The following is a 25,631-nucleotide window of genomic DNA, read 5'->3' as shown; positions in this document are numbered from 1 at the left end:
TCACTCTCCCCCTCTCTCCTCACTCCCCCCCCACTCTCCCTCTTTCCCTAACTCACTCACTCACTCACCCACCCTCTCTTCTCACTCCCCCCCCACTCTCCCTCTTTCCCTAACTCACTCACTCACTCCCCCCTCTCTCTTCTCACTTCTTCCCCCCTCACTCTCCCTCTTTCCCTAACTCACTCACTCACTCCCCCCCCTCTCGTCTCACTCCCCCCATTCTCCCTAACTCACTCACTCCCCCCTCTCTCTTCCAACTTCTTCCCCCACTCTCCCTCTTTCCCTAACTCACCCCCTCTCTCTTCCAACTTCTTCCCCCATTCTCCCTCTTCCACTAACTCACTCACCCCCCTCTCCCTCTCATCTCTCTTTTCTTCATGCATTAGCAGCCAGCGGTAATCCCATGACCGTCGGTGGTTAACTGCCCTAGGGACCATTGGGACCACTGGTAAGAAAGTATGTGGTCATCTCTCCCTTCCCCTTCACCTTAACCAGGCCTCTGTGGTCCAGCTGGTAGCCCTTTTGTACCAGGACGTGGTACAGGTCTGTGGTCACCTGGGACAAGACAACACAAGAACACTTAAGTGTGTGTATGTGTGTGTGTCATTGCCAATTTACCCTGTTCCTTGTGACTGCTCAATCCACTGTCTCATCAGCCCAGCCAGGCAATTTATAAACTTGATCTCCATTATAAAAAGCATCAGGCCATTATCTCACATTTCTTTTAGACTAACATTTAGTTTTCAACAGCAGAGACTTGTATAAACCTTACTCTCTGTCTCTCTGACATTTGTAAAAAAAATGTCAATATTTGTCACATTCTGACCTTTATTTCTGTTGTTTTTGTCATTATTTAGTATGGTCAGGGCGTGAGTTGGGGTGGGCAGTCTATGTTTGTTTTTCTATGATTTTGGGATTTCTATGTTTCGGCCTAGTATGGTTCTCAATCAGAGGCATGTGTCATTAGTTGTCTCTGATTGAGAATCATACTTAGGTAGCCTGGGTTTCACTGTTTGTTTGTGGGTGATTGTCTATGTTAGTTGCTTGTGTCAGCACAGTCCTTATGATAGCGTCACGGTCGTTATTTGTTTATTGTTTTTGTACAGTTTATTTCGTGTTTTTTGTCATCTATTAAATGATGCATTAACACCACGCTGCGCTTTGGTCCACTTCTTATGACGATCATGACAATATTCAAATTGGATCTCCAGCTGTCCCATAGTAATAAACATGTCGGGAGCCTGGACGAGACAGACAGAGAGGCAGCGTTTCTCAGTCAGTTGAAATCATGAATCAGCTGGCATCATTTATTTTATTTAAATGTTTTTACCTTTATTGAACTAGACAAGTCAGTTAAGAACAAATTCTTATTTTCAATAATGGCCTAGGAACTGTGGGTTAACTGCCTTGTTCAGGGGCAGAACGACAGATTTTTACCTTGTCAACTCGGGGATTCGATCTTGCAACCTTTCGATTACCGACCAAATACTCTAACCACTAGGATACCTGCCTCTAACCACTAGGCTACCTGCCTCTAACCACTAGGCTACCTGCCTCTAACCACTAGGCTCCCTGCCTCTAACCACTAGGCTACCTGCCTCTAACCACTAGGCTACCTGCCTCTAACCACTAGGCTACCTGCCTCTAACCACTAGGCTACCTGCCTCTAACCACTAGGCTACCTGCCTCTAACCACTAGGCTACCTGCCTCTAACCACTAGGCTACCTGCCTCTAATCACTAGGCTACCTGCCTCTAACCACTAGGCTACCTACCTCTAACCACTAGGCTACCTGCCTCTAATCACTAGGCTACCTGCCTCTAACCACAAGGCTACCTGCCTCTAACCACTAGGCTACCTGCCACCCCCACAATTTTATGGATATTTACAAAGAAATGTTGACTGAAAAAAGGTAAAACGGAACAAAGCGCAGCTTGTTTCCAGCTTGAAGTGATTGTGTTATCTGTGTTGTTGGCTAGATCCTCTGAACAACAGTGTCCTGACGAGAGAGCACATTTTCTATGCCCTGCGAAATCACACCTCATTAGCTCATTGGTATATGTGTCTAAATAAATGTCACTAGAAAACAACGTAAACAAAAGCAAATGCAGCTACTGTTGTTATTCTGTCTGCACTGTTTGACGTGACTAAGTTAGCCATGGTTGACTAGCTAGGAAGCAAGGGATAAGAACGTCGCCAGCCAGTATGGCAATGGAACATTTAGAACGAACGACTGGGTCGTGTCCATAGATACAGAACAGAAAGACTGAACGACTGGGTCACGTCTCTGGCAACTGAACCGAGAGAACATACGACCAGCCGGGTTGGGTAGCAACCCTAGATTTTTGTCAGGACTATATATGTTGTGGAAGGATGAAATAGTATGAATAAATTCATAAAAATAACGTTTTTTATGTAAAAATATCAATCATTATTTGAATATGCCGTTGTATTAAAGTGATACAGTGATAAAGCCAGTGTTTGGAGGATATTGGCACGGTCTCGGGCCAAACAACACCCATGCCAATATACCCTCCAAACATTTAGTTTTACCTTTTTTCAGTTGACATTTGTTTGTATATATCCATAACAATGATGCCAGCTTTCATGATTTCGACCGACTGAGAAAAGCTGCATGCCGGTCTGTCTCGTCCTGACTCCTGACACATTCATTAATATAGGACAGCTGGAGATCGAATTTGAATATTGAAACAATATTGCAAATGTCAGAGAGACAGACAGCAAGGTTTATACAAATCTCCGCTGTATAAAACTAAATGTTAGTCTAAAAGAAATGTGAGATAATGTCTAGATGATTTTTATGATGGAGATCACATTTGTAAATTGCTTGGCTGGGCTGATGAGATAGTGGATTGCGCAGTCAGATGGAACAGAGTAAATAGGCATTTTAATGTCATAGATTTTGCTGGTGGTAACTTGTGGAATAGACACCGGCTGGAATTCAATTGTGTTCTGTTCTATTCTATTCAATTGTGTTCTGTTCTATTCTATAATGTTCAAGGCACTACACAGCGGAAGGAAGAGTATATGATGGAAAGTGTAGATCTAGTTGAAGTGGAACACTTGGTATCTAGTTACAGCTATTGTTCCTTCCTTGTAAAAACTCATGGTCGCAAAATACTCTTAAGGAAGATGTCAAGCTTGACGCCTAAACGTCAGTCACCTGTACTCATCCTGAATAATGGATTCAAATAAATGAATCTCTGCCTCTTTTGTTAAGTGCTCCAACTCCTTTCTGCCTCAAATAAGTCCTTTTGGAAAGTTTTTCTTGGTAAGCCCTTCTCATGAGCTGCAGTAGGGTTTTATGTACAGCAGGTGGAAGCATTGGTCATGAAGAACTGAGGGGACACAATCTACTGTATATTGAGTTCAAGCTCATCATCTGTTTATTATCCATTAAATGAATTGACTAATTAATATTGCATTTCAATAAGTGCTAAAAGTGAAAGCTGTAGGACTCAATGACATATATAACTAGGTGTATGTACCTGTATGCAGTCTGGGACACCGGTGCTGTCCATTCGACTGGCTACGTTGACAGTGTTCCCCCAGATGTCATACTGGGGCTTCCTGGCCCCGATCACCCCAGCCACCACCGGACCCATGTTGAGACCTGCATGAGGAGACCACAGTCAACCTGCCTCCCTGCCTCACACCACTTCACTCTACCTACCTCTTAACTGAACCCTACCCCAACAATGGAGCCTAACCTTACTTCTTATAGTCCCGAGGACATCACATGTTTTGTTTTCCAGGTGAATTGGCTCTGGAAGACAAGACAGCCAAATACTCCTTCTAAACGTGAATGGATTCTTAATTACGGTATGGTTCTAGAAACATAAATCCTTCCACTTTCATATTACATCAAAAATTATTTCACAAACGCAAAATACACACTTACTGTACACTGTTTTAATTTAGCTGCAGCCGACAGCATTTCTCAGTGACTGTCTTTCGTTTACACACAACTGTTCGGATACGCAGATAGCATCCTACTCCGACTCCTCTTTCTACTACTACTCCTCTTCCTCCTCCTACTCCTTCTCCTACACATCCTACTCCTACTCCTCTTTCTACTACTACTACATCTACTACTCCTAATACTCCTCTTACTCCTACTCCTCCTACTACTACTCCTCCTACTATTACTCATCCTACTCATCCTCCTCTTCCTCCTCCTACACCTCCTACTACTACTACTCCTACTCCTCCTACTACTACTACTCCTACTTCTCCTGCTCCTCCTCATCCTCTTCCTACTCCTCCTCCTCTTGTTCCTCCTACTCCTCCTCCTACACATCCTACTCCTACAATCCTACTCCTACACATTCTACTCCTCCTCCTACTACTACTCCTCCTTCTCCTGCTCCTCCTCTTCATACTACTCCCCCTCTTGTTCCTCCTACTCCTCCTCCTCTTCCTACTACTACACATCCTACTCCTACTCCTCTTCCTACTACTACTACATCTACTACTCCTAATACTCCTCTTACTCATCCTACTACTACTACTCCTCCTCCTCCTGCTCCTACTACTCCTTCTGCTACTTATACTCCTCCTCCTCCTGCTACTTCTACTTCTCCTACTACTCCTTCTCCTACTACTAATTCTACTCCTCCTCCTCCTGCTACTACTCCTCCTCCTGCTCCTACTCTTCCTCCTGCTACTACTACTCCTGCTACTCCTCCTACTCCTCCTCCACCTCCTGCTAGTTCTGCTTCTCCTCCTTCTCCTACTACTCCTCCTACTGCTACTCCTCCTACTACTACCTCCTCCTCCTACTACTACCTCCTCCTACTACTACTACCTCCTCCTACTACTACTACCTCCTCCTACTACTACCTCCTCCTACTACTACTTCCTCCTCCTACTACCACCTCCTCCTACTACCACCTACTACTACCTCCTCCTACTACCACCTCCTCCTACTACCACCTCCTCCTACTCCTCCTGCTGCTACTACTCCTCCTCCTACTGCTACTACTGCTACTACTCCTCCTCCACCTACTCCTACTACTACTACTCATCCTCCTACTACTACTCATCCTCTTCCTCCTAATCCTCCTGCTGCTACTACTCCTCCTAATACTCCTCCTCCTCCCGCTAGTACTCCTCCTAATACTCCTCCTAATACTACTCCTCCTCCTCCCCCTACTACTCCTCCTAATACTCCTCCTAATACTCCTCCTCCTCCTCCTACTACTCCTCCTAATACTCCTCCTAATACTCCTCCTCCTCCTCCTCCTGCTCCTACCATACCACCCTACCTTATCTCTACTATAGGTCCAGGGACTCACCTATTTTCATCTGGAAGTTATTGAAGGAGTGTTCATTGATGTACTTCATCTGTTCTTTGAGTCTCATAGCGTAGTCTGCCAGAGCCAGGATGTGTGATCGTCCCTCACGGTCGTAGGTAGAGTCGTTGAGGCCAGAGGCTGCCATGTAAGTGCTACCGATGGTCTTTATCTTTTCCAGCTGGCGGAACTGGTCCTCACTGATGATCTGGGGGGAGGAACAGACATAGGATCTTCATTTGAGACAGTTTGCTACAGCAGGGGGAAAAAATCCTGCAGCAACAGGAAATTTAAATTATTCTGTGGATTATAATTCATGGACATTTTTGTAGGAGTTGATACATTTTTCACAAGGGAAAAGCAAGTCAAAAAAAGAGAAAAAAAATAGCCTTTGGTGAACTAACACTCCCATCCCCCTACTCACACTGACTTTGCTCATAGCTACTTTATTGAGGAAAAATGTACTTACTATGACTGACATATGTGGTTGTCCCACCTAGCTGGATAAGAGCATCTGCTAAATGACTAATATGTAATGTAAAGATGTAGTCAAAGGATTGTCATCAGCGGAAAGGAAGAGCATTACGAACTACAGTCTTCTTTCATAGACACAGAACATGTCATCATGCATAGACTATTTTTACTGTTCCCTCCATTGCTGATTTGTGGCTTTCATGACAGACTATTCCTAAGCGATTTACGATCTCCCGCCATTATACTTTTGAATCTTCCACTCCTCCACCTTCCCTCAGTCCTCCCCATCCTCCTCCCCTCCCCTCTCTCCTCATTGGCTATTGGATGATTAAAATAAGTACATACAGAGAAACAAACCTCGTCAAAGTCCGCAATGATCTCGTTGAGCAGCCGGAGACACTCCACTCCCTCGTTGTTGGCCTCCAGCTCTACGTAGAACTCAGAGAAGTTGGAGATGGAGGCGAACATGACGGCCACACACTCACAGGACTGGTAGTAGAGCTCGTCGTTTCGCCTCTCCCGCGTCAGGAAGTGGGCGGCCACGTCTTTAGGCAGGATGTTGTGGAGGAGCCGGCGGTTGTAGGCCTGAAGCTCCTCCATCTCCTCTTTCTCCTCTGTGGCCTGGAGGGGACAGACAGGGGAATGGGGATACGGTTTGTTAAAAGGCCTGTGGCCTGGAGGGGACAGACAGGGGAATGGGGATACGGTTTGTTAAAAGGCCTGTGGCCTGGAGGGGACAGACAGGGGAATGGGGATACGGTTTGTTAAAAGGCCTGTGGCCTGGAGAGGACAGACACAGGGGAATGGGGATACGGTTTGTTAAAAGGCCTGTGGCCTGGAGAGGACAGACACAGGGGAATGGGGATACGGTTTGTTAAAAGGCCTGTGGCCTGGAGGGGACAGACAGGGGAATGGGGATACGGTTTGTTAAAAGGCCTGTGGCCTGGAGAAGACAGACACAGGGGAATGGGGATACGGTTTGTTAAAAGGCCTGTGGCCTGGAGAAGACAGACAGGGGAATGGGGATACGGTTTGTTAAAAGGCCTGTGGCCTGGAGAAGACAGACACAGGGGAATGGGGATACGGTTTGTTAAAAGGCCTGTGGCCTGGAGAGGACAGACAGGGGAATGGGGATACGGTTTGTTAAAAGGCCTGTGGCCTGGAGAGGACAGACAGGGGAATGGGGATACGGTTTGTTAAAAGGCCTGTGGCCTGGAGAGGACAGACAGGGGAATGGGGATACGGTTTGTTAAAAGGCCTGTGGCCTGGAGAGGACAGACAGGGGAATGGGGATACGGTTTGTTAAAAGGCCTGTGGCCTGGAGGGGACAGACAGGGGAATGGGGATACGGTTTGTTAAAAGGCCTGTGGCCTGGAGGGGACAGACAGGGGAATGGGGATACGGTTTGTTAAAAGCCCTGTGGCCTGGAGGGGACAGACAGGGGAATGGGGATACGGTTTGTTAAAAGGCCTGTGGCCTGGAGAGGACAGACACAGGGGAATGGGGATACGGTTTGTTAAAAGGCCTGTGGCCTGGAGGGGACAGACAGGGGAATGGGGATACGGTTTGTTAAAAGGCCTGTGGCCTGGAGGGGACAGACAGGGGAATGGGGATACGGTTTGTTAAAAGGCCTGTGGCCTGGAGGGGACAGACAGGGGAATGGGGATACGGTTTGTTAAAAGGCCTGTGGCCTGGAGGGGACAGACAGGGGAATGGGGATACGGTTTGTTAAAAGGCCTGTGGCCTGGAGGGGACAGACAGGGGAATGGAGATACGGTTTGTTAAAAGGCCTGTGGCCTGGAGAGGACAGACAGCGGAATGGGGATACGGTTTGTTAAAAGGCCTGTGGCCTGGAGAGGACAGACAGGGGAATGGGGATACGGTTTGTTAAAAGGCCTGTGGCCTGGAGAGGACAGACAGGGGAATGGGGATACGGTTTGTTAAAAGGCCTGTGGCCTGGAGGGGACAGACAGGGGAATGGGGATACGGTTTGTTAAAAGGCCTGTGGCCTGGAGGGGACAGACAGGGGAATGGGGATACGGTTTGTTAAAAAGGCCTGTGGCCTGGAGAAGACAGACACAGGGGAATGGGGATACGGTTTGTTAAAAGGCCTGTGGCCTGGAGGGGACAGACACAGGGGAATGGGGATACGGTTTGTTAAAAGGCCTGTGGCCTGGAGAAGACAGACACAGGGGAATGGGGATACGGTTTGTTAAAAGGCCTGTGGCCTGGAGAAGACAGACACAGGGGAATGGGGATACGGTTTGTTAAAAGGCCTGTGGCCTGGAGAAGACAGACAGGGGAATGGGGATACGGTTTGTTAAAAGGCCTGTGGCCTGGAGAAGACAGACACAGGGGAATGGGGATACGGTTTGTTAAAAGGCCTTTGGCCTGGAGAAGACAGACACAGGGGAATGGGGATACGGTTTGTTAAAAGGCCTGTGGCCTGGAGGGGACAGACAGGGGAATGGGGATACGGTTTGTTAAAAGGCCTGTGGCCTGGAGAGGACAGACAGGGGAATGGGGATACGGTTTGTTAAAGGCCTGTGGCCTGGAGAGGACAGACACAGGGGAATGGGGATACGGATTGTTAAAGGCCTGTGGCCTGGAGGGGACAGACAGGGGAATGGGGATACGGTTTGTTAAAAGGCCTGTGGCCTGGAGGGGACAGACAGGGGAATGGGGATACGGTTTGTTAAAAGGCCTGTGGCCTGGAGAAGACAGACACAGGGGAATGGGGATACGGTTTGTTAAAAGGCCTGTGGCCTGGAGAGGACAGACAGGGGAATGGGGATACGGTTTGTTAAAAGGCCTGTGGCCTGGAGAAGACAGACACAGGGGAATGGGGATACGGTTTGTTAAAAGGCCTGTGGCCTGGAGAAGACAGACAGGGGAATGAGGATACGGTTTGTTAAAAGGCCTGTGGCCTGGAGGGGACAGACAGGGGAATGGGGATACGGTTTGTTAAAAGGCCTGTGGCCTGGAGGGGACAGACAGGGGAATGGGGATACGGTTTGTTAAAAGGCCTGTGGCCTGGAGGGGACAGACAGGGGAATGGGGATACGGTTTGTTAAAAGGCCTGTGGCCTGGAGGGGACAGACAGGGGAATGGGGATACGGTTTGTTAAAAGGCCTGTGGCCTGGAGAAGACAGACACAGGGGAATGGGGATACGGTTTGTTAAAAGGCCTGTGGCCTGGAGAGGACAGACAGGGGAATGGGGATACGGTTTGTTAAAAGGCCTGTGGCCTGGAGAAGACAGACACAGGGGAATGGGGATACGGTTTGTTAAAAGGCCTGTGGCCTGGAGAAGACAGACACAGGGGAATGGGGATACGGTTTGTTAAAAGGCCTGTGGCCTGGAGAAGACAGACACAGGGGAATGGGGATACGGTTTGTTAAAAGGCCTGTGGCCTGGAGAAGACAGACACAGGGGAATGGGTCAACCACTGTCTGTCTGTAGGTTTTGAGAGGAACTCAGAATGCTGATTGGTTTTTGGTACAGTAAAGTTCGACCAGAGGTGAGAGTAACGTCACTCCGTTTGATAAATGGAGAAAGAACGAGCCCTGCAATCTTAGTGATGTCACCAGATACAACAAACGGGGCGTGCGGTGGACTCCACCTGCTAGACCAGTGTGTGTGAGACCGGGTCCTACCTGCAGCTTCCACAGGAAGTCGAGGCGTGCGGTGGACTCCACCTGCTAGACCAGTGTGTGTGAGACCGGGTCCTACCTGCAGCTTCCACAGGAAGTCGAGGCGTGCGGTGGACTCCACCTGCTAGACCAGTGTGTGTGAGACCGGGTCCTACCTGCAGCTTCCACAGGAAGTCGAGGCGTGCGGTGGACTCCACCTGCTAGACCAGTGTGTGTGAGACCGGGTCCTACCTGCAGCTTCCACAGGAAGTCGAGGCGTGCGGTGGACTCCACCTGCTAGACCAGTGTGTGTGAGACCGGGTCCTACCTGCAGCTTCCACAGGAAGTCGAGGCGTGCGGTGGACTCCACCTGCTGGACCAGTGTGTGTGAGACCGGGTCCTACCTGCAGCTTCCACAGGAAGTCGAGGCGTGCGGTGGACTCCACCTGCTGGACCAGTGTGTGTGAGACCGGGTCCTACCTGCAGCTTCCACAGGAAGTCGAGGCGTGCGGTGGACTCCACCTGCTGGACCAATGTGTGTGAGACCGGGTCCTACCTGCAGCTTCCACAGGAAGTCGAGGCGTGCGGTGGACTCCACCTGCTGAGCATGTAGGTACAGAGCCAGGACGAACACCGTAAGGATGACAGGGGTCATGACCTTTAGGGACACCTTGGTCACAGTCTCCTGGCTGGATGGAGGAAACAGAACCACAATCAACCAACCAACCAACCAACCAATCAATCAATCGCACTCCTGGCCAAGAGGAGACAGGGAGAGGATGGACTCAGTCTAGGAGTAGACATGGTAACAGAACATTGAGCTGAGAGGAGACGGGGAGGATGGACTCAGTCTAGGAGTAGACATGGTAACAGAACACTGACACTATAAGACCTAAAGACAGAAATGAACGTACCATGTCTCTGTAGTTGTTTCGTTGAAACTAGGAATCCTAGGGAAAAAATAACACAACACATTTATTAAATAGTTTCAACACTTGACAAGACCTTTGTGCTTTGCACAGCTTAAGTATTTGAATGAAAACAAGTACTAGGGTTAGGGTGGGCTAGGGTAGGGTGGGCGGGTGGGCAGTAGGCTACAGTTAGTGACTCACAGGGTGTGTGTGGTGTGTGTCTGTGTGTGTTAACTCACAGGGTGCTGGCGGTGAGCAGCAGGTCAGCGTTGTCAAACAGGGCCACCTGGGGCCACTCCACCAGCAACAGGAAGGTGACCTGGATCAGCACCATGAGGGCCAGCTTGCCTATACTGCTGATGTGGAGGAACACACTGCAGGCCAGCAGGGTCAGGAGAACACTGTAGCAGAAATACTGGAAGGGGGAGGCATAGCAAGTTATAACAATGTTAATAAACACAGACAATAGTCACACCACACACACAGTAGTGTCCCAGCTGGGCTCACCTCAGGGAAGTGGCATGGTGTGGGCTGGCTGGGGCACAGGGTCAGTCCGTCCTGTGCTGACTGGCTCAGGTTGTGCAGTAGACACAGAGTCACCAAGCTGGAGGACAGGTTCCTCTCACGCACCACACAGTCCACCAGGCCCTCTCTGTCACAGGTCAACTAGAGAGAGACACAGTCTTAAATCACACGTCAACCAACAGAGAAGCCAACTGAACAGATGGCAAACTGAACTACTACACACACACACACACACACACACACACACACACACACACACACACACACACACACACACACACACACACACACACACACACACACACACACACACACACACACACACACACGTGTTAGTCAGTTAGCAGACACTCTTACAGTAGTGAGTGCAGACATTTTCGTAGTGCATTTGCAGGCACTATTGGGAGAATTGTCATGCCTACCATGTTAACAAAGGCAGACATGAAGAGAAGTAGGATGGTGAGAACTCCCACCAGGGTACTGTTGGTACGAGACTGGACTATACTCGTAGTCACTGTCTGCAAGGCAACTGGGAAGAGCTGGGAGGAGAGAGAGGGGGAGGGGGGAGAGCGAGAGAGAGAGGGGATATTATTCATTTTGTTTTACATGAAAATGCAAATTCAAACAAATGTTAACTTTTGGGTACATCTCTATAAAAGGTGCTTGTATGATTTCAAAAATGATGGAGGAGTCTGTCCTTTACCTTGACGCAGGAGTAAATGGCACAGATGAAGAGGATGTTGACGAGGATGATGAAGATGATGATGTAGACACCCAGCATGAGAGGTGTGCTGTGGAGAGGAACTGACTCAAGTCACAACTGCACCACAATCAATCCTCACAGGTCACTCACTACTCAGTACATTTTCTATGATCGGTTAAAAAGGCCTCATTTGGTCCTTGGAGCTGGGTACCCTGTGTCGGTTCAGCCTGACCAACTAGCAGCCTTGTTAGTTCCATACGGTTACAGACAGGTGGAGGTTTAAGAGAAGTACTTACTGTGGGAAGATGATGATCTGAATGAAACAGATGAAGCAGAAGACTAACAGAGCGCAGGCCACGTAGCCTCCGAAACGATCATCCACCTGCGTGGAGAACTAAACACACAATGAGGAGAAGAGCAGGAAACTCAACACAACACACAACACTCTGCATATAATGTCCCAAAAAATATCTCTAGCTGTCAAATCCTTACTTCAAAGCTCATTTGAGGAGGTTTGGATTGGAGCCTCCTCCTCCAATGAGATTTGAGTGGGAGGTTTTGGAATTGAGGAAACAAGGACTGAGGAAACAAGGATTTAACACCTAGTAATGCTTTCAGACACAGCCAATGAATCACCACCCTATCTCCTCCCACCTTGTTCTCCAGGTCTTTTGTCTGGAAGGTGAGGAGGAACTTCTTGACGTGGTCTTTACGGAGTTGGTCGATGCTGCGGGCGTCGATGGCTCGGCCCAGAAACTCATCCACCTCATCCTCAGGGTTCAGGGCCTCCTGGGAACAACGGCTAGACAAGACAGACCAGACCAGATCAGACCAGACAGGACGGACAGGACTGACAGGACAGACAGAGTCAGCAACCCAATAATATCTACTGGGCCAATGACTACACTACACACACACACAGAGTAACCCATTAACAACTACTGGGCCAAATTAAGATAACTCACTTGTCTTGTCTGGACGTTTCATCAATTCCCTGGGAGAAGAGAGAACGAGATGGAGCGAAGAAAAGAGAACGAGCGATAGAGAGAGCAAGAGGGAGGGGTAGAAAGAAAGCGAGATTAGGTTTTAGACAGGTAGCCAGTGAAAACCACAGTGAAAGATTGACTCTGTGTGTTTTTCATTGGCTCAGACTTCTGCACACTTAATCCCTGGTAGCCAGACTGATGTTTTAATTAATGCTGTGAGGATTCAAATTATACCCTCCTCCCCCCCTGGGCAATACCCCTCAGAGAAGGAGAGAGAGAAAGATGAGGAGATGGGAAGATGAGGGGAAGGGAGGAAATGAGAAGAGGAGGGGTGAGGAGAGGAGAGCAAAAGACAGAGGAAAGGAGAGAGGTTGCAGACAACAGGAGGCGAGGAGAGGTTGCAGACAACAGGAGGAGAGGAGAGGTTGCAGACAACAGGAGGAGAGGAGAGGTTGCAGACAACAGGAGGAGAGGAGAGGTTGCAGACAACAGGAGGAGAGGAGAGGTTGCAGACAACAGGAGGAGAGGAGAGGTTGCAGACAACAGGAGGAGATGAGAGGTTGCAGACAACAGGAGGAGAGGAGAGGTTGCAGACAACAGGAGGAGAGGAGAGGTTGCAGACAACAGGAGGAGATGAGAGGTTGCAGACAACAGGAGGAGAGGAGAGGTTGCAGACAACAGGAGGAGAGGAGAGGTTGCAGACAACAGGAGGAGAGGAGAGGTTGCAGACAACAGGAGGAGAGGAGAGGTTGCAGACAACAGGAGGAGAGGAGAGGTTGCAGACAACAGGAGGAGAGGAGAGGTTGCAGACAACAGGAGGAGAGGAGAGGTTGCAGACAACAGGAGGAGATGAGAGGTTGCAGACAACAGGAGGAGAGGAGAGGTTGCAGACAACAGGAGGAGAGGAGAGGATGCAGACAACAGGAGGAGAGGAGAGGTTGCAGACAACAGGAGGAGAGGAGAGGTTGCAGACAACAGGAGGAGAGGATGCAGACAACAGGAGGAGAGGAGAGGTTGCAGACAACAGGAGAAGAGGAGAGGTTGCAGACAACAGGAGGAGGAGAGGTTGCAGGAGAGGAGAGGTTGCAGACAACAGGAGAAGAGGAGAGGTTGCAGACAACAGGAGGAGAGGAGAGGTTGCAGACAACAGGAGGAGAGGCGAGGTTGCAGACAACAGGAGGAGAGGAGAGGATGCAGACAACAGGAGGAGAGGAGAGGTTGCAGACAACAGGAGGCGAGGAGAGGTTGCAGACAACAGGAGGAGGAGAGGATGCAGACAACAGGAGGAGAGGAGAGGTTGCAGACAACAGGAGGAGGAGAGGTTGCAGACAACAGGAGGAGAGGAGAGGTTGCAGACAACAGGAGGAGAGGAGAGATTGCAGACAACAGGAGGAGGAGAGGTTGCAGACAACAGGAGGAGAGGAGAGGTTGCAGACAACAGGAGGAGATGAGAGGTTGCAGACAACAGGAGGAGAGGAGAGATTGCAGACAACAGGAGGAGAGGAGAGGTTGCAGACAACAGGAGGAGAGGAGAGGTTGCAGACAACAGGAGGAGGAGAGGTTGCAGACAACAGGAGGAGAGGAGAGGTTGCAGACAACAGGAGGAGGAGAGGTTGCAGACAACAGGAGGAGGAGAGGTTGCAGACAACAGGAGGAGATGAGAGGTTGCAGACAACAGGAGGAGAGGAGGAGATTGCAGACAACAGGAGGAGAGGAGAGGATGCAGACAACAGGAGGAGAGGAGAGGATGCAGACAACAGGAGGCGAGGAGAGGATGCAGACAACAGGAGGAGAGAGAGGATGCAGACAACAGGAGGAGAGGAGAGGTTGCAGACAACAGGAGGAGAGGAGAGGATGCAGACAACAGGAGGAGAGGAGAGGATGCAGACAACAGGAGGAGAGGAGAGGATGGAGAGGATGCAGACAACAGGAGGAGAGGAGAGGATGCAGACAACAGGAGGAGGAGAGGTTGCAGACAACAGGAGGAGGAGAGGATGCAGACAACAGGAGGCGAGGAGAGGTTGCAGACAACAGGAGGTTGCAGGAGAGGAGAGGTTGCAGACAACAGAAGGAGAGGAGGGATGCAGACAACAGGAGGAGAGGAGGTTGCAGACAACAGGAGGAGAGGAGAGGTTGCAGACAACAGGAGGAGAGGAGAGAGGTTGCAGACAACAGGAGGAGAGGTTGCAGACAACAGGAGGAGAGAGAGAGGATGCAGACAACAGGAGGAGAGGAGAGGATGCAGACAACAGGAGGAGAGGAGAGGTTGCAGACAACAGGAGGAGAGGAGAGGATGCAGACAACAGGAGGAGAGGAGAGGTTGCAGACAACAGGAGGAGAGGAGAGGTTGCAGACAACAGGAGGAGAGGAGAGGATGCAGACAACAGGAGGAGAGGAGAGGTTGCAGACAACAGGAGGAGAGGTTGCAGACAACAGGAGGAGAGGTTGCAGACAACAGGAGGAGAGGAGAGGTTGCAGACAACAGGAGGAGAGGAGAGGTTGCAGACAACAGGAGGAGAGGTTGCAGACAACAGGAGGAGAGGAGAGGTTGCAGACAACAGGAGGAGAGGTTGCAGACAACAGGAGGAGAGGTTGCAGACAACAGGAGGAGAGGAGAGGATGCAGACAACAGGAGGAGAGGAGAGGTTGCAGACAACAGGAGGAGAGGAGAGGTTGCAGACAACAGGAGGAGAGGAGGAGGATGCAGACAACAGGAGGAGAGGCGAGGTTGCAGACAACAGGAGGCAGACAACAGGAGGAGGTTGCAGACAACAGGAGGAGAGGTTGCAGAGGTTGCAGACAACAGGAGGAGAGGAGAGGTGCAGACAACAGGAGGAGAGGAGAGGTTGCAGACAACAGGAGGAGAGGAGAGGATGCAGACAACAGGAGGAGGTTGCAGAGAGGATGCAGACAACAGGAGGAGAGGAGAGGTTGCAGACAACAGGAGGAGAGGAGAGGATGCAGACAACAGGAGGAGAGGAGAGGTTGCAGACAACAGGAGGAGAGGAGAGGTTTCAGACAACAGGAGGAGAGACAACAGAGGGATGCAGACAACAGGAGGAGAGGAGAGGTTGCAGACAACAGGAGGAGGAGAGGGTTGCAGACAACAGGAGGAGAGGAGAGGTTGCAGACAACAGGGGAGAGGAGGTTGCAGAGGATGCAGACAACAGGAGGAGAGGAGAGGTTGCAGACAACAGGAGGAGAGGAGAGGTTGCAGACAACAGGAGGAGAGGGATGCAGACAACAGGAGGAGACAACAAGGAGAGGTTGCAGACAACAGGAGGAGAGGAGAGGTTGCAGACAACAGGAGGAGAGGAGAGGTTGCAGACAACAGGAGGAGAGGAGAGGATGCAGACAACAGGAGGAGGAGAGGATGCAGACAACAGGAGGAGAGGAGAGGATTGCAGACAACAGGAGGAGGAGAGGATGCAGACAACAGGAGGAGACAACAGGAGAGGTTGCAGACAACAGGAGGAGGAGAGGATGCAGACAACAGGAGGAGACAACAGAGAGGATGCAGACAACAGGAGGAGGAGAGGATGCAGACAACAGGAGGAGAGGAGAGGATGCAGACAACAGGAGGAGAGGAGAGGTTGCAGACAACAGGAGGAGAGGAGAGGATGCAGACAACAGGAGGAGGAGAGGATGCAGACAACAGGAGGAGAGGAGAGGATGCAGACAACAGGAGGAGAGGAGAGGTTGCAGACAACAGGAGGGGAGGAGAGGTTGCAGACAACAGGAGGAGAGGAGGTTGCAGACAACAGGAGGAGAGGAGACAACAGGAGGAGAGGTGCAGACAACAGGAGGAGGAGAGGTTGCAGACAACAGGAGGAGAGGAGAGGATGCAGACAACAGGAGGAGAGAGAGGATGCAGACAACAGGAGGAGAGGAGAGACAACAGGAGGAGATGCAGACAACAGGAGGAGAGGAGAGGTTGCAGACAACAGGAGGAGAGGAGAGGTTGCAGACAACAGGAGAGGAGAGGTTGCAGACAACAGGAGGAGGGAGAGGTTGCAGACAACAGGAGGAGAGGAGAGGTTGCAGACAACAGGAGGAGGAGAGGTTGCAGACAACAGGAGGAGACAACAGGAGAGGATGCAGACAACAGGAGGAGGAGAGGATGCAGACAACAGGAGGAGAGGATGCAGAGGTTGCAGACAACAGGAGGAGAGGAGAGGTTGCAGACAACAGGAGGAGAGGAGAGGATGCAGACAACAGGAGGAGGAGAGGTTGCAGACAACAGGAGGAGGAGAGGTTGCAGACAACAGGAGGAGAGAGGGTTGCAGACAACAGGAGGAGAGAGAGGTTGCAGACAACAGGAGGAGATGAGAGGTTGCAGACAACAGGAGGAGGAGAGAGGTTGCAGACAACAGGAGGAGAGGAGAGGTTTGCAGACAACAGGAGGAGAGGAGAGGTTGCAGACAACAGGAGGAGAGGAGAGGTTGCAGACAACAGGAGGAGAGGAGAGGTTGCAGACAACAGGAGGAGAGGAGAGGTTGACAGACAACAGGAGGAGAGGAGGAGGAGAGGGTTGCAGACAACAGGAGGAGATGAGAGGATTGCAGACAACAGGAGGAGGAGGAGGTTGGTTGCAGACAACAGGAGGAGATGAGAGGTTGCAGACAACAGGAGGAGGAGAGGTTGCAGACAACAGGAGGAGAGGAGAGGTTGCAGACAACAGGAGGAGATGAGAGGTTGCAGACAACAGGAGGAGAGGAGAGGTTGCAGACAACAGGAGGAGGAGAGGTTGCAGACAACAGGAGGAGATGAGAAAGGTTAATTGCGATGCAGCCCTGCATTGACTGATCAGATTATTGTTGATGTGAAATTCAAGTTTAAAGTTGTATTAGTCGTATGTAAGTTGTCTAGCGGTTAAGAGCATTGGGCCAGTAACCGAATGTTAGAGCCGGCTAGGTGAAAAATCTGTCGATGTGCCTCTGAGCAAGGCACTGAACCCTAACTGATCCTGTAAGTGGCTCTGGATAAATTACTAACATGTAAATGTACAGTAAATTGTCCAATGAAATGCTTGCAGGTTATTCTCAACATTGCAACAACAACAACAAGAAATAATAAAAGATAAGAATAGGAACATAAAGCAAATTACTCAGTAGAATAAACATGTTAAAATAAGTATAAAACAAGAAGGTACAATTTACAGTCCAACATTTTCTGTGAAGGGGAATTGGGAGGCAAGTGTGCAGTTTTAGCAATAATAATAAGAGACTGGTAGTAGCAGTAGTGATGTGCGTGTGGCATAAATGCGTCTGTGTGTGTGTGTGTGTGTGTGTGTGTGTGTGTGTGTGTGTGTGTGTGTGTGTGTGTGTGTGTGTGTGTGTGTGTGTGTGTGTGTGTGTGTGTGTGTGTGTGTGTATCACGCCCTAACCTTAGAGAGCAGTTTTATTTCTCTATTTGGTTAGGTCAGGGTGTGATTTGGGGTGGGCATTCTAGGTTGTTTGTTTCTATGTTTTGGCCGGGTATGGTCCTCAATCAGGGACAGCTGTCTATCGTTGTCTCTGATTGGGAATCATACATAGGCAGCCTTTTTCCGTTTGTTATTTGTGGGTAGTTGTCTTCGTTTGTGCATGTTTAGCCTTATGGAGCGTCACGGTCGTTTTTGTTGTATTATTGTTTTGTTGGCGACATTTGCATATAAAGGAACATGTACGCTCACCACTCAGCACCTTGGTCCGTTCTATACGACGATCGTGACAGTGTGTGCGTGCGTGTACTTTTTAGAGGTAAAACAGACCAGTTTGAGTGTTTGTTGCAGCTCGTGCCAGTCGCTAGCTGCAGCGAACTGAAAAGAGGGATGTGTGTGCATTGGGGACCTTTAACAGAATGTGACTGACAGAACGGGTGTTGTATGTGGAGGATGAGGGCTGCAGTAGATATCTCAGATAGGGGGGAGTGAGGCCTAAGAGGGTTTTATAAATAAGCATCAACCAGTGGGTCTTGCGATGGGTAAACAGAGACGACCAGTTTACAGAGGAGTATAAAGTGCAGTGATGTGTCCTATAAGGGGCATTTGAGGCAAATCTGATGGCCGAATGTTAAAGAACATCTAGCCGCTCGAGAGCACCCACCCTTAGCTGCTGATCTATAAATGATGTCTCCGTATTCTAGAATGGGTAGGATGTTCATCTGAATCAGGGTTAGTTTGGCAGCTGGGGTTAAAGAGGAGCGATTACGATAGAGGAAACCAAGTCTAGATTTAACGTTAGCCTGCAGTTTTGATATGTCCTAAGAGAAGGACAGTGTACTGTCTAGCCATACTCACAAGTACGTGTGTGAGGTGATTACCTCAAGCTCTAAACCGTCAGAGGTAGTAATAACACCTGTGGGTAGAGGGGAATTCTTCTTACCAAACCACATGCCCTTGGTTTTGGAGGTGTTCAGAACAAGGTTAAGGGTAGAGAAAGTTTGTTGGACACTAAGAAATCTATGTTGTAGAGCATTTAACACAAAATCCAGGGAGGGGCCAGCTGAGTATAAGACTGTATCATCTGCATATAAATAGATGAGAGAGCTTCCTACTGCCTGAGTTATGTAGTTGATGTAAATTGAGAAGAGTGTGGGACCTAGGATCAAACCTTGGGGTACTCCTTTGGTGACAGGCATTGACTGAGACAGCAGATTTTCTGACTTTATACACTGCACTCTTTGAGAGAGGTAGTTGGCTAACCAACCCAAAGGCCCCTCAGAGACACCAATACTCCTTAGCCGGCCCACAAGAATGGTCTACCGTATCAAAAGCTAAAAAAGCTCAATAAAAATATCAGCACAATATTGCTTAGATTTTTTATTTATTTATTTATTTTTTTACCTTTATTTAACCAGGCAAGTCAGTTAAGAACACATTCTTATTTTCAATGACGGCCTGGGAACAGTGGGTTAACTGCCTGTTCAGGGGCAGAACGACAGATTTGTACCTTGTCAGCTCGGGGGTTTGAACTCGCAACCTTCCGGTTCCTAGTCCAACGCTCTAACCACTAGGCTACGCTGCCGCCCCATATCAAGGGCAATGCAGCAAACTGAATCAAGGGCAATGCAGCAAACTGAAAAGAGGAGTGACCCAGGGGTGTATGCACTTTGGGGACCTTTAACAGAATCTGACTGGCAGAATGGGTGTTGTATGTCGAGGACGAGGGCTGCAGTAGATATCTCAGATAGGGGGAGTGAGGGCTAAGAGGGTTTTCCTGCCTGGTTGGCCCTGTCCGGGGGTATCGTCGAATGGGGTCACAGCGTCTCCCGACCCTTCCTGTCTCAGCCTCCAGTATTAATGCTGCAATAGTTTGTGTCGGGGGGCTAGGGTCAGTCTGTTATATCTGAAGTATTTCTCCTGACTTATCCAGTGTCCTGTGTGAATTTAAGTATGCTCCCTCAAACTCTTCTCTCGGAGGAACCTGAGTCCTAGGACCATGCCTCAGGACTACCTGGCCTGATGACTCCTTGCTGTCCCCAGTCCACCTGGTCATGCTTCTGCTCCAGTTTCAACTGTTCTGCCTGCGGCTATGGAACCCTGACCTGTTCACCGGACGTGATACCTTGTCCCGGACCTGCTGTTTTCGACTCTCTCTCTAACTCTGAATGATTGGCTATGGAAAAGCCAACTGACATTTACTCCTTAGGTGCTGACCTGTTGCACAACCACTGTGATTATTATTATTATTATTAGACCATGCTGGTCATCTATGAACGTTTGAACATCTTGGCCACTGTTATAATCTCCACCCGGCACAGCAGAAGAGGACTCTTTAGAGCCTGGTTCATTAGAGCCTGGTTGCTCTCTAGGTTTCTTCCTAGGTTCCTGCCTTTCTAGGGAGTTTTTCCTGGCCACCATGCTTCTCCATTTGCATTGCTTGCTGTTTGGGGTTTTAGGCTGGGTTTCTGGAGAGCACTTTGTGACATCGGCTGATGTAAAAAAGGGCTTTATAAATACATTTGATTGATTGATTGGTGACATCATTGAGTACCTTTAAGGTTGCAGTGACACATCCGTAACCTGAGTGGAAACCAGATTGCATACCAGAGAGAATACTATAGACATCAAGAAAGCCAGTCAGTTGATTATTGACAAGTTTTCCAACACTTTTGATAAACAGGGCAAAATAAAAATAGGCCTATAACAGTTAGGATCAGCTTGCTTTAGGACTTGGTCAGGTGGTTTAAGCATGACCCAGTTTAGGTCACCTAGCAGGACAAATTCAGACTTAGTGTACGGGGCCAGGAGAGATCTTAGGGCAGGTAGGGTACGGGCCGGTGCTGATGGAGGCATCACGCAAAAGTCAACAAAGAGCTATTTGAAAGTTTAATGCTTAAAACCAGAAAATCAAATTGTTTGGGGCCAGACTTGGTGGAGACCACCGAGCACTGAAGGTGTCCTTGGTAAAGATTGCCACTCCTACACCTTTGGAAGATCTGTCTTGACGAAACAGGTTATAACCAGAAAGGTTAACATTAGTATTCAAAACACTCTTCCTTAACCACGTCTCAGTAAATACCAACACATCTGGATTGGAACTGTGAACCCACACTTTCAATTGATCCGTTTTAGGTAATAAGCTTCTAGTGCTAACGTGCAGAAAACCCAGGCTTTTACGAGAGCAGAAATCAGTGAAGCAGATATCAGAGCACAAGTCAGAGTTGGGGCTAGCAACAGTAGGTGGGCCAGGGTGTACATGTACATTTCCAGATATCATCAACAGTAATACAATCAAGGCACGGCAGAGGACAGGGAGAGCTCTGCAGTGCTGATTTATGACATCTGAATGTGCATCAGATGGCAACAAGAACATATTATACAGAAATGTAATCAGGTAACATGAATACAAAGACAGCGAGAGGTGGTTAGAATAGAATGGGAGGCCAAAGGTCTGTGTCACCAATAGAGTGACAGAGTCCCGAGTGTGGGAACAAACATAGTCTGTCCCACGGTTGGGTAAAGAAAGTTTGTAGTCTACAAAGTAAGCAGGAGTCATTAGGCAAATAGCAAAATGCACAAGAAAAAATAATATATAACTACTTTATATATAGCCATTGTAAATTCAAATACCAGACAGGGGGAGTCAGGCCAGGGCAGACGGTGAACAGAGAGGGGGGAGTGTGGTGGGGTACCTTTACCAGACAGGGGGAGTCAGGCCAGGGCAGATGGTGAACAGAGAGGGGGGAGTGTGGTGGGGTACCTGTACCAGACAGGGGGAGACAGGCCAGGGCAGACGGTGAACAGAGAGGGGGGAGTGTGGTGGGGTACCTGTACCAGACAGGGGGAGACAGGCCAGGGCAGACTGTGAACAGAGTGGGGTGAGTGTGGTGGGGTACCTGTACCAGACAGGGGGAGACAGGCCAGGGCAGACTGTGAACAGAGTGGGGTGAGTGTGGTAGGGTACCTGTACCAGACAGGGGGAGACAGGCCAGGGCAGACGGTGAACAGATCGCCAGGTGGAATCCAAGCAGCAGTACAGCAGGTAACAGGAGTAGGTGTCATGCCCACTTGGGAGAAACTTTTATTTCTGGAGTCAGATTTCTTGTAGAAAATGCCAGTGAATGGTCTTTGAACAGCAGGAGGGGACTTCAGAGGATGCTTCAAAGACTCCTCCCACTTGTTGGGCCCAAAGGCCTCGACACTTTTTACTTCACACCTTGATGCTAATTGAATTAGAGATTACTGCTTCCAAGGTTTTCTTTTTCCAAGCTATATGGAGGGTGCTCTAGCAAACAAACAGTAGAGACCGGAGGACACCAGGTTGTATGTTTGGTTGTATGTAGGGAGTTTTGATCTGGAGCGAAGGCCATGCTGTGGAGGTTAGCATCCTACATATGTACCTGCCGAAAAATCCAAGTTTATCGAACTCCAAATCTATCCTTTTGTAAAAAAACATGTTGAAAAATGTGAGAGCTCACATGCAGCTGTGCCTCTCTCTCTGAAGGTGTAGAGAGTCAGTGCAGGCGGTCAGCAGTCTGATGGCTTGGAGATAGAAACTCTCTCTGTTGGTATCAGATCTCATGCTCCGATACCATTTGCCCGACAGTAAGGGAGTGAACAGCTCATAGCTGGGGTGTGTGTGGGGTCTTTGATGATGCTTCCTCAGGCAGCTTCTCGGAATCATATCAGTCTTTAACAAGTGTAAGGCTAGCTGTCTGCTGCTGGCCACTAACTTCCATTGGGTGTTGGCTGTCCACTAACCACAATAGGGCTGTGTAACTCCCACTTGTTGTGATGCTGGTTGGTCTGTACTAATCAATACAGGTTCTGGGCTTTCCATTGGCTGTTTGAGAGCTTTAGGCTTATAATAGACACAGTTGATTAAAGCTAGAGGAATTCTACAACATAGAGAGCCCTTTTAAAAGCAACTGGAAAGAATCCTAAAACAATCATCTATCAGTTCTCAACCAATTCTAATTGGTCCATGACAGCCATATTCTAATTGGTCCATGACAGCCATATTCTAATTGGTCCATGACAGCCATATTCTAATTGGTCCCTGAACGTGGCCAGACAAATGAAATTAAAGTTACACACTCATCTCTCCATGATGGGGATTTATTTGTCCAAAGAGCCTTTGTCAAGGTGTAGTGCTGAGCGAATACCCGAAATGTTGGTTATTTTGGGGATTTTAAACAACTAATTGACAGACGGTTCAATTATCTGAATTCCATGTTGTTGTGTTTTTTTCTCTGTGAGCTCAATGAGCAGTTACTCTAGAGATACACTAAATGACCAAAAGTATGTGGACACCTGCTCATTGAAAATCTAATTCCAAAATCATGGGTATTAATATAGAATTGGTCCCCCCTTTTCTGCTATAACAGCATCCAATCTTCTGGGAAGGCTCTCAGTTGCCGTTCCAATTCATCCCAAAGGTGTTCGATGGGGTTGAGGTCAGAGCTCTGTGCAGGCCAGTCAAGTTCTTCCACACCATCCTCGTCAAACCATTTCTGTATGGACCTCGCTTTGTGCACGGGGGCATTGTCATGCTGAAACAGGAAAGGGCTTTCCCCAAACTGATGCCACAAAGTTGGAAGCACAGAATTGTCTAGAATGTCATTGTATGCTGTAGCATTAAGATTTCCCTTCACTGGAACTAAGGGGCCCGAACCATGAAAAACAGCCCAGACCATTGTTCCTCCTCCACAAACATTACATTTGCCACTATGCATTGGGGCAGGTAGCACTTGTGCGTCTGCTCGGCCATGGAAACTCATTTCACGAAGTTCCAGATGAACAGTTCTTGTGCTGACGTTGCTTCCAGAGAAGTTGGGAACTCGGTAGTGAGTGTTGCAACCAAGGACAGACTATTTTTACGGACTACACGCTTCGGCACTCAGCAGTCCGTTCTGTGAGCTTGTGTGGCCTAATGTGATTTACTGACTATGACAGTGAAAGTCACTGAGCTCTTCAGTAAGGCCAATCTACTGAGAAAGTTTGAGCTCGATTTTATACACCTGTCAGCAACGGGTGTGGCTGAAATAGCCAAATCTACTAATTTGAAGTGGTGTCCATATACTTTTGCATTTATAGTGTAAATCAGATCAAGCCTGAACTGTGCAATGTAGTAGGGAGTTGTAGTTTCCAACAGGCCAATATTCTACATAGTTTAGTGCAGAAAAAGTGGTAATTAACTACAATGACCATAATCCATTGCACACCTACTTGTTCAGTCTGTGTGTTTCTATAGACCAGCTACATTAGGTTGGTGTGAAGCAGACAGAGAGAAGAGACAGAAGAATGTGCGATGGAGAGGGATAGAGAGCAGTTGCTTTGTGAGGTATCTCTACCTGAAAATACATGATCTAAGTGATTGATAGTTGGTATTCAGCAGTCATAAAAGTATGCCTTATTTACTCTGAAGAACTACTAAAATAGTCATTTTGTCAGACAGCCTAGGCAGCAGCTCTATAAAGATGATGACTTGGAATGAAATAATAAAATAATTGAATAAAACAAATGTAATATAGACAACTTAAATATTTTATTAAAGTAATGTGATTCATTGGCAGTCACTACCATCATGGGACTTTTATGAATTGTTTTATTCTATGTTGTTACAGCATTCAACGCACATAATGCATAGTCCATTTAATGTTTTTTTTTTAATATTGAAACCGAACCGACCTCAAAAAGCACTAATCGCTAAGCACTATCAGGGTGTCATCAGTCTCTCATCATCTGTCTGAAGTCCTTGGTCCTGGAGAACCTTGTGTCGGGTACCCAGCGTGGCATCAGGCCCTCTGTGACCAATCAACATATTCAACCCCATCCATCTCTCATCCATCCATTCTCCCTCATCCATCCTCCCTCCATCCCTCATCCAGCCTCCATCCCTCCCAGAATGTGTCTCTCACCATGTGTCTGAAGACCTTGGAGTCCTTGGTCCTGGAGAACCTTGTGTCGGGTACCCAGCGTGACATCAGGCCCTCTGTGACCAATCAACATATTCAACCCCATCCATCTCTCATCCATCCATTCTCCCTCATCCAGCCTCCATCCCTCATCCAGCCTCCATCCCTCCCAGAATGTGTCTCTCACCATGTGTCTGAAGACCTTGGAGTCCTTGGTCCTGGAGAACCTTGTGTCGGGTACCCAGCGTGACATCAGGCCCTCTGTGACCAATCAACATATTCAACCCCATCCATCTCTCATCCATCCATTCTCCCTCATCCAGCCTCCATCCCTCATCCAGCCTCCATCCCTCCCAGAATGTGTCTCTCACCATGTGTCTGAAGACCTTGGAGTCCTTGGTCCTGGAGAACCTTGTGTCGGGTACCCAGCGTGGCATCAGGCCCTCAGTGGAGTTGGCGCGTACTCGCTGCATCATGGCACTCTTGGCCATCGCTGCCTTCTCCTCTTTCTGCCGGCGGAGGGAACAGACCACACCAATGGACCTTAATCACACTGGACATCTGAATGTGTTATACAGTAATTGTTCAGTCTACTATTTCTATACAGAAGAGTCAGAGAGAGATGTTGAAGAATATACATTATTTTTGATAATACAATGAATTGAACTATCCAGCAGAAACACAAAAACGAGAAGATCAAAGAATAAATGGATAACTAAAGGCAATGAAGAGTTTCTGTGGTCT

The 25,631-nt window shown here is 48.6% G+C and overlaps 1 protein-coding gene across 2 annotated transcripts in view; it reads right to left on the bottom strand.

Annotated features, from left to right (window-relative positions):
• Positions 1–359: 359 nt before the first annotated feature.
• The window catches only part of LOC118360499 (adenylate cyclase type 6-like), a 116,798-nt gene continuing 91,526 nt past the window's right edge, over positions 360–25,631 (bottom strand). For both annotated transcript variants that reach the window (XM_052484827.1, XM_052484828.1), the window contains exons 10-23: positions 25,259–25,396; positions 12,525–12,553; positions 12,214–12,361; positions 11,856–11,953; positions 11,560–11,647; positions 11,279–11,395; positions 10,839–10,997; positions 10,571–10,746; positions 10,335–10,370; positions 9,977–10,109; positions 6,147–6,410; positions 5,319–5,523; positions 3,510–3,634; positions 360–555 (exon numbers count right to left, since the gene is read on the bottom strand). In XM_052484827.1, coding sequence (XP_052340787.1) covers positions 427–555; positions 3,510–3,634; positions 5,319–5,523; positions 6,147–6,410; positions 9,977–10,109; positions 10,335–10,370; positions 10,571–10,746; positions 10,839–10,997; positions 11,279–11,395; positions 11,560–11,647; positions 11,856–11,953; positions 12,214–12,361; positions 12,525–12,553; positions 25,259–25,396 — 1,845 coding nt within the window. In that variant the 3' untranslated portion in view covers positions 360–426. The remainder of the gene's footprint in view (positions 556–3,509; positions 3,635–5,318; positions 5,524–6,146; positions 6,411–9,976; positions 10,110–10,334; positions 10,371–10,570; positions 10,747–10,838; positions 10,998–11,278; positions 11,396–11,559; positions 11,648–11,855; positions 11,954–12,213; positions 12,362–12,524; positions 12,554–25,258; positions 25,397–25,631) is intronic.

This window comes from Oncorhynchus keta, chromosome 28 (assembly GCF_023373465.1).
Source record: "Oncorhynchus keta strain PuntledgeMale-10-30-2019 chromosome 28, Oket_V2, whole genome shotgun sequence".
Taxonomy (NCBI): Eukaryota; Metazoa; Chordata; class Actinopteri; order Salmoniformes; family Salmonidae; genus Oncorhynchus; species Oncorhynchus keta.
This window is presented reverse-complemented; position numbering and strand designations above follow the sequence as displayed.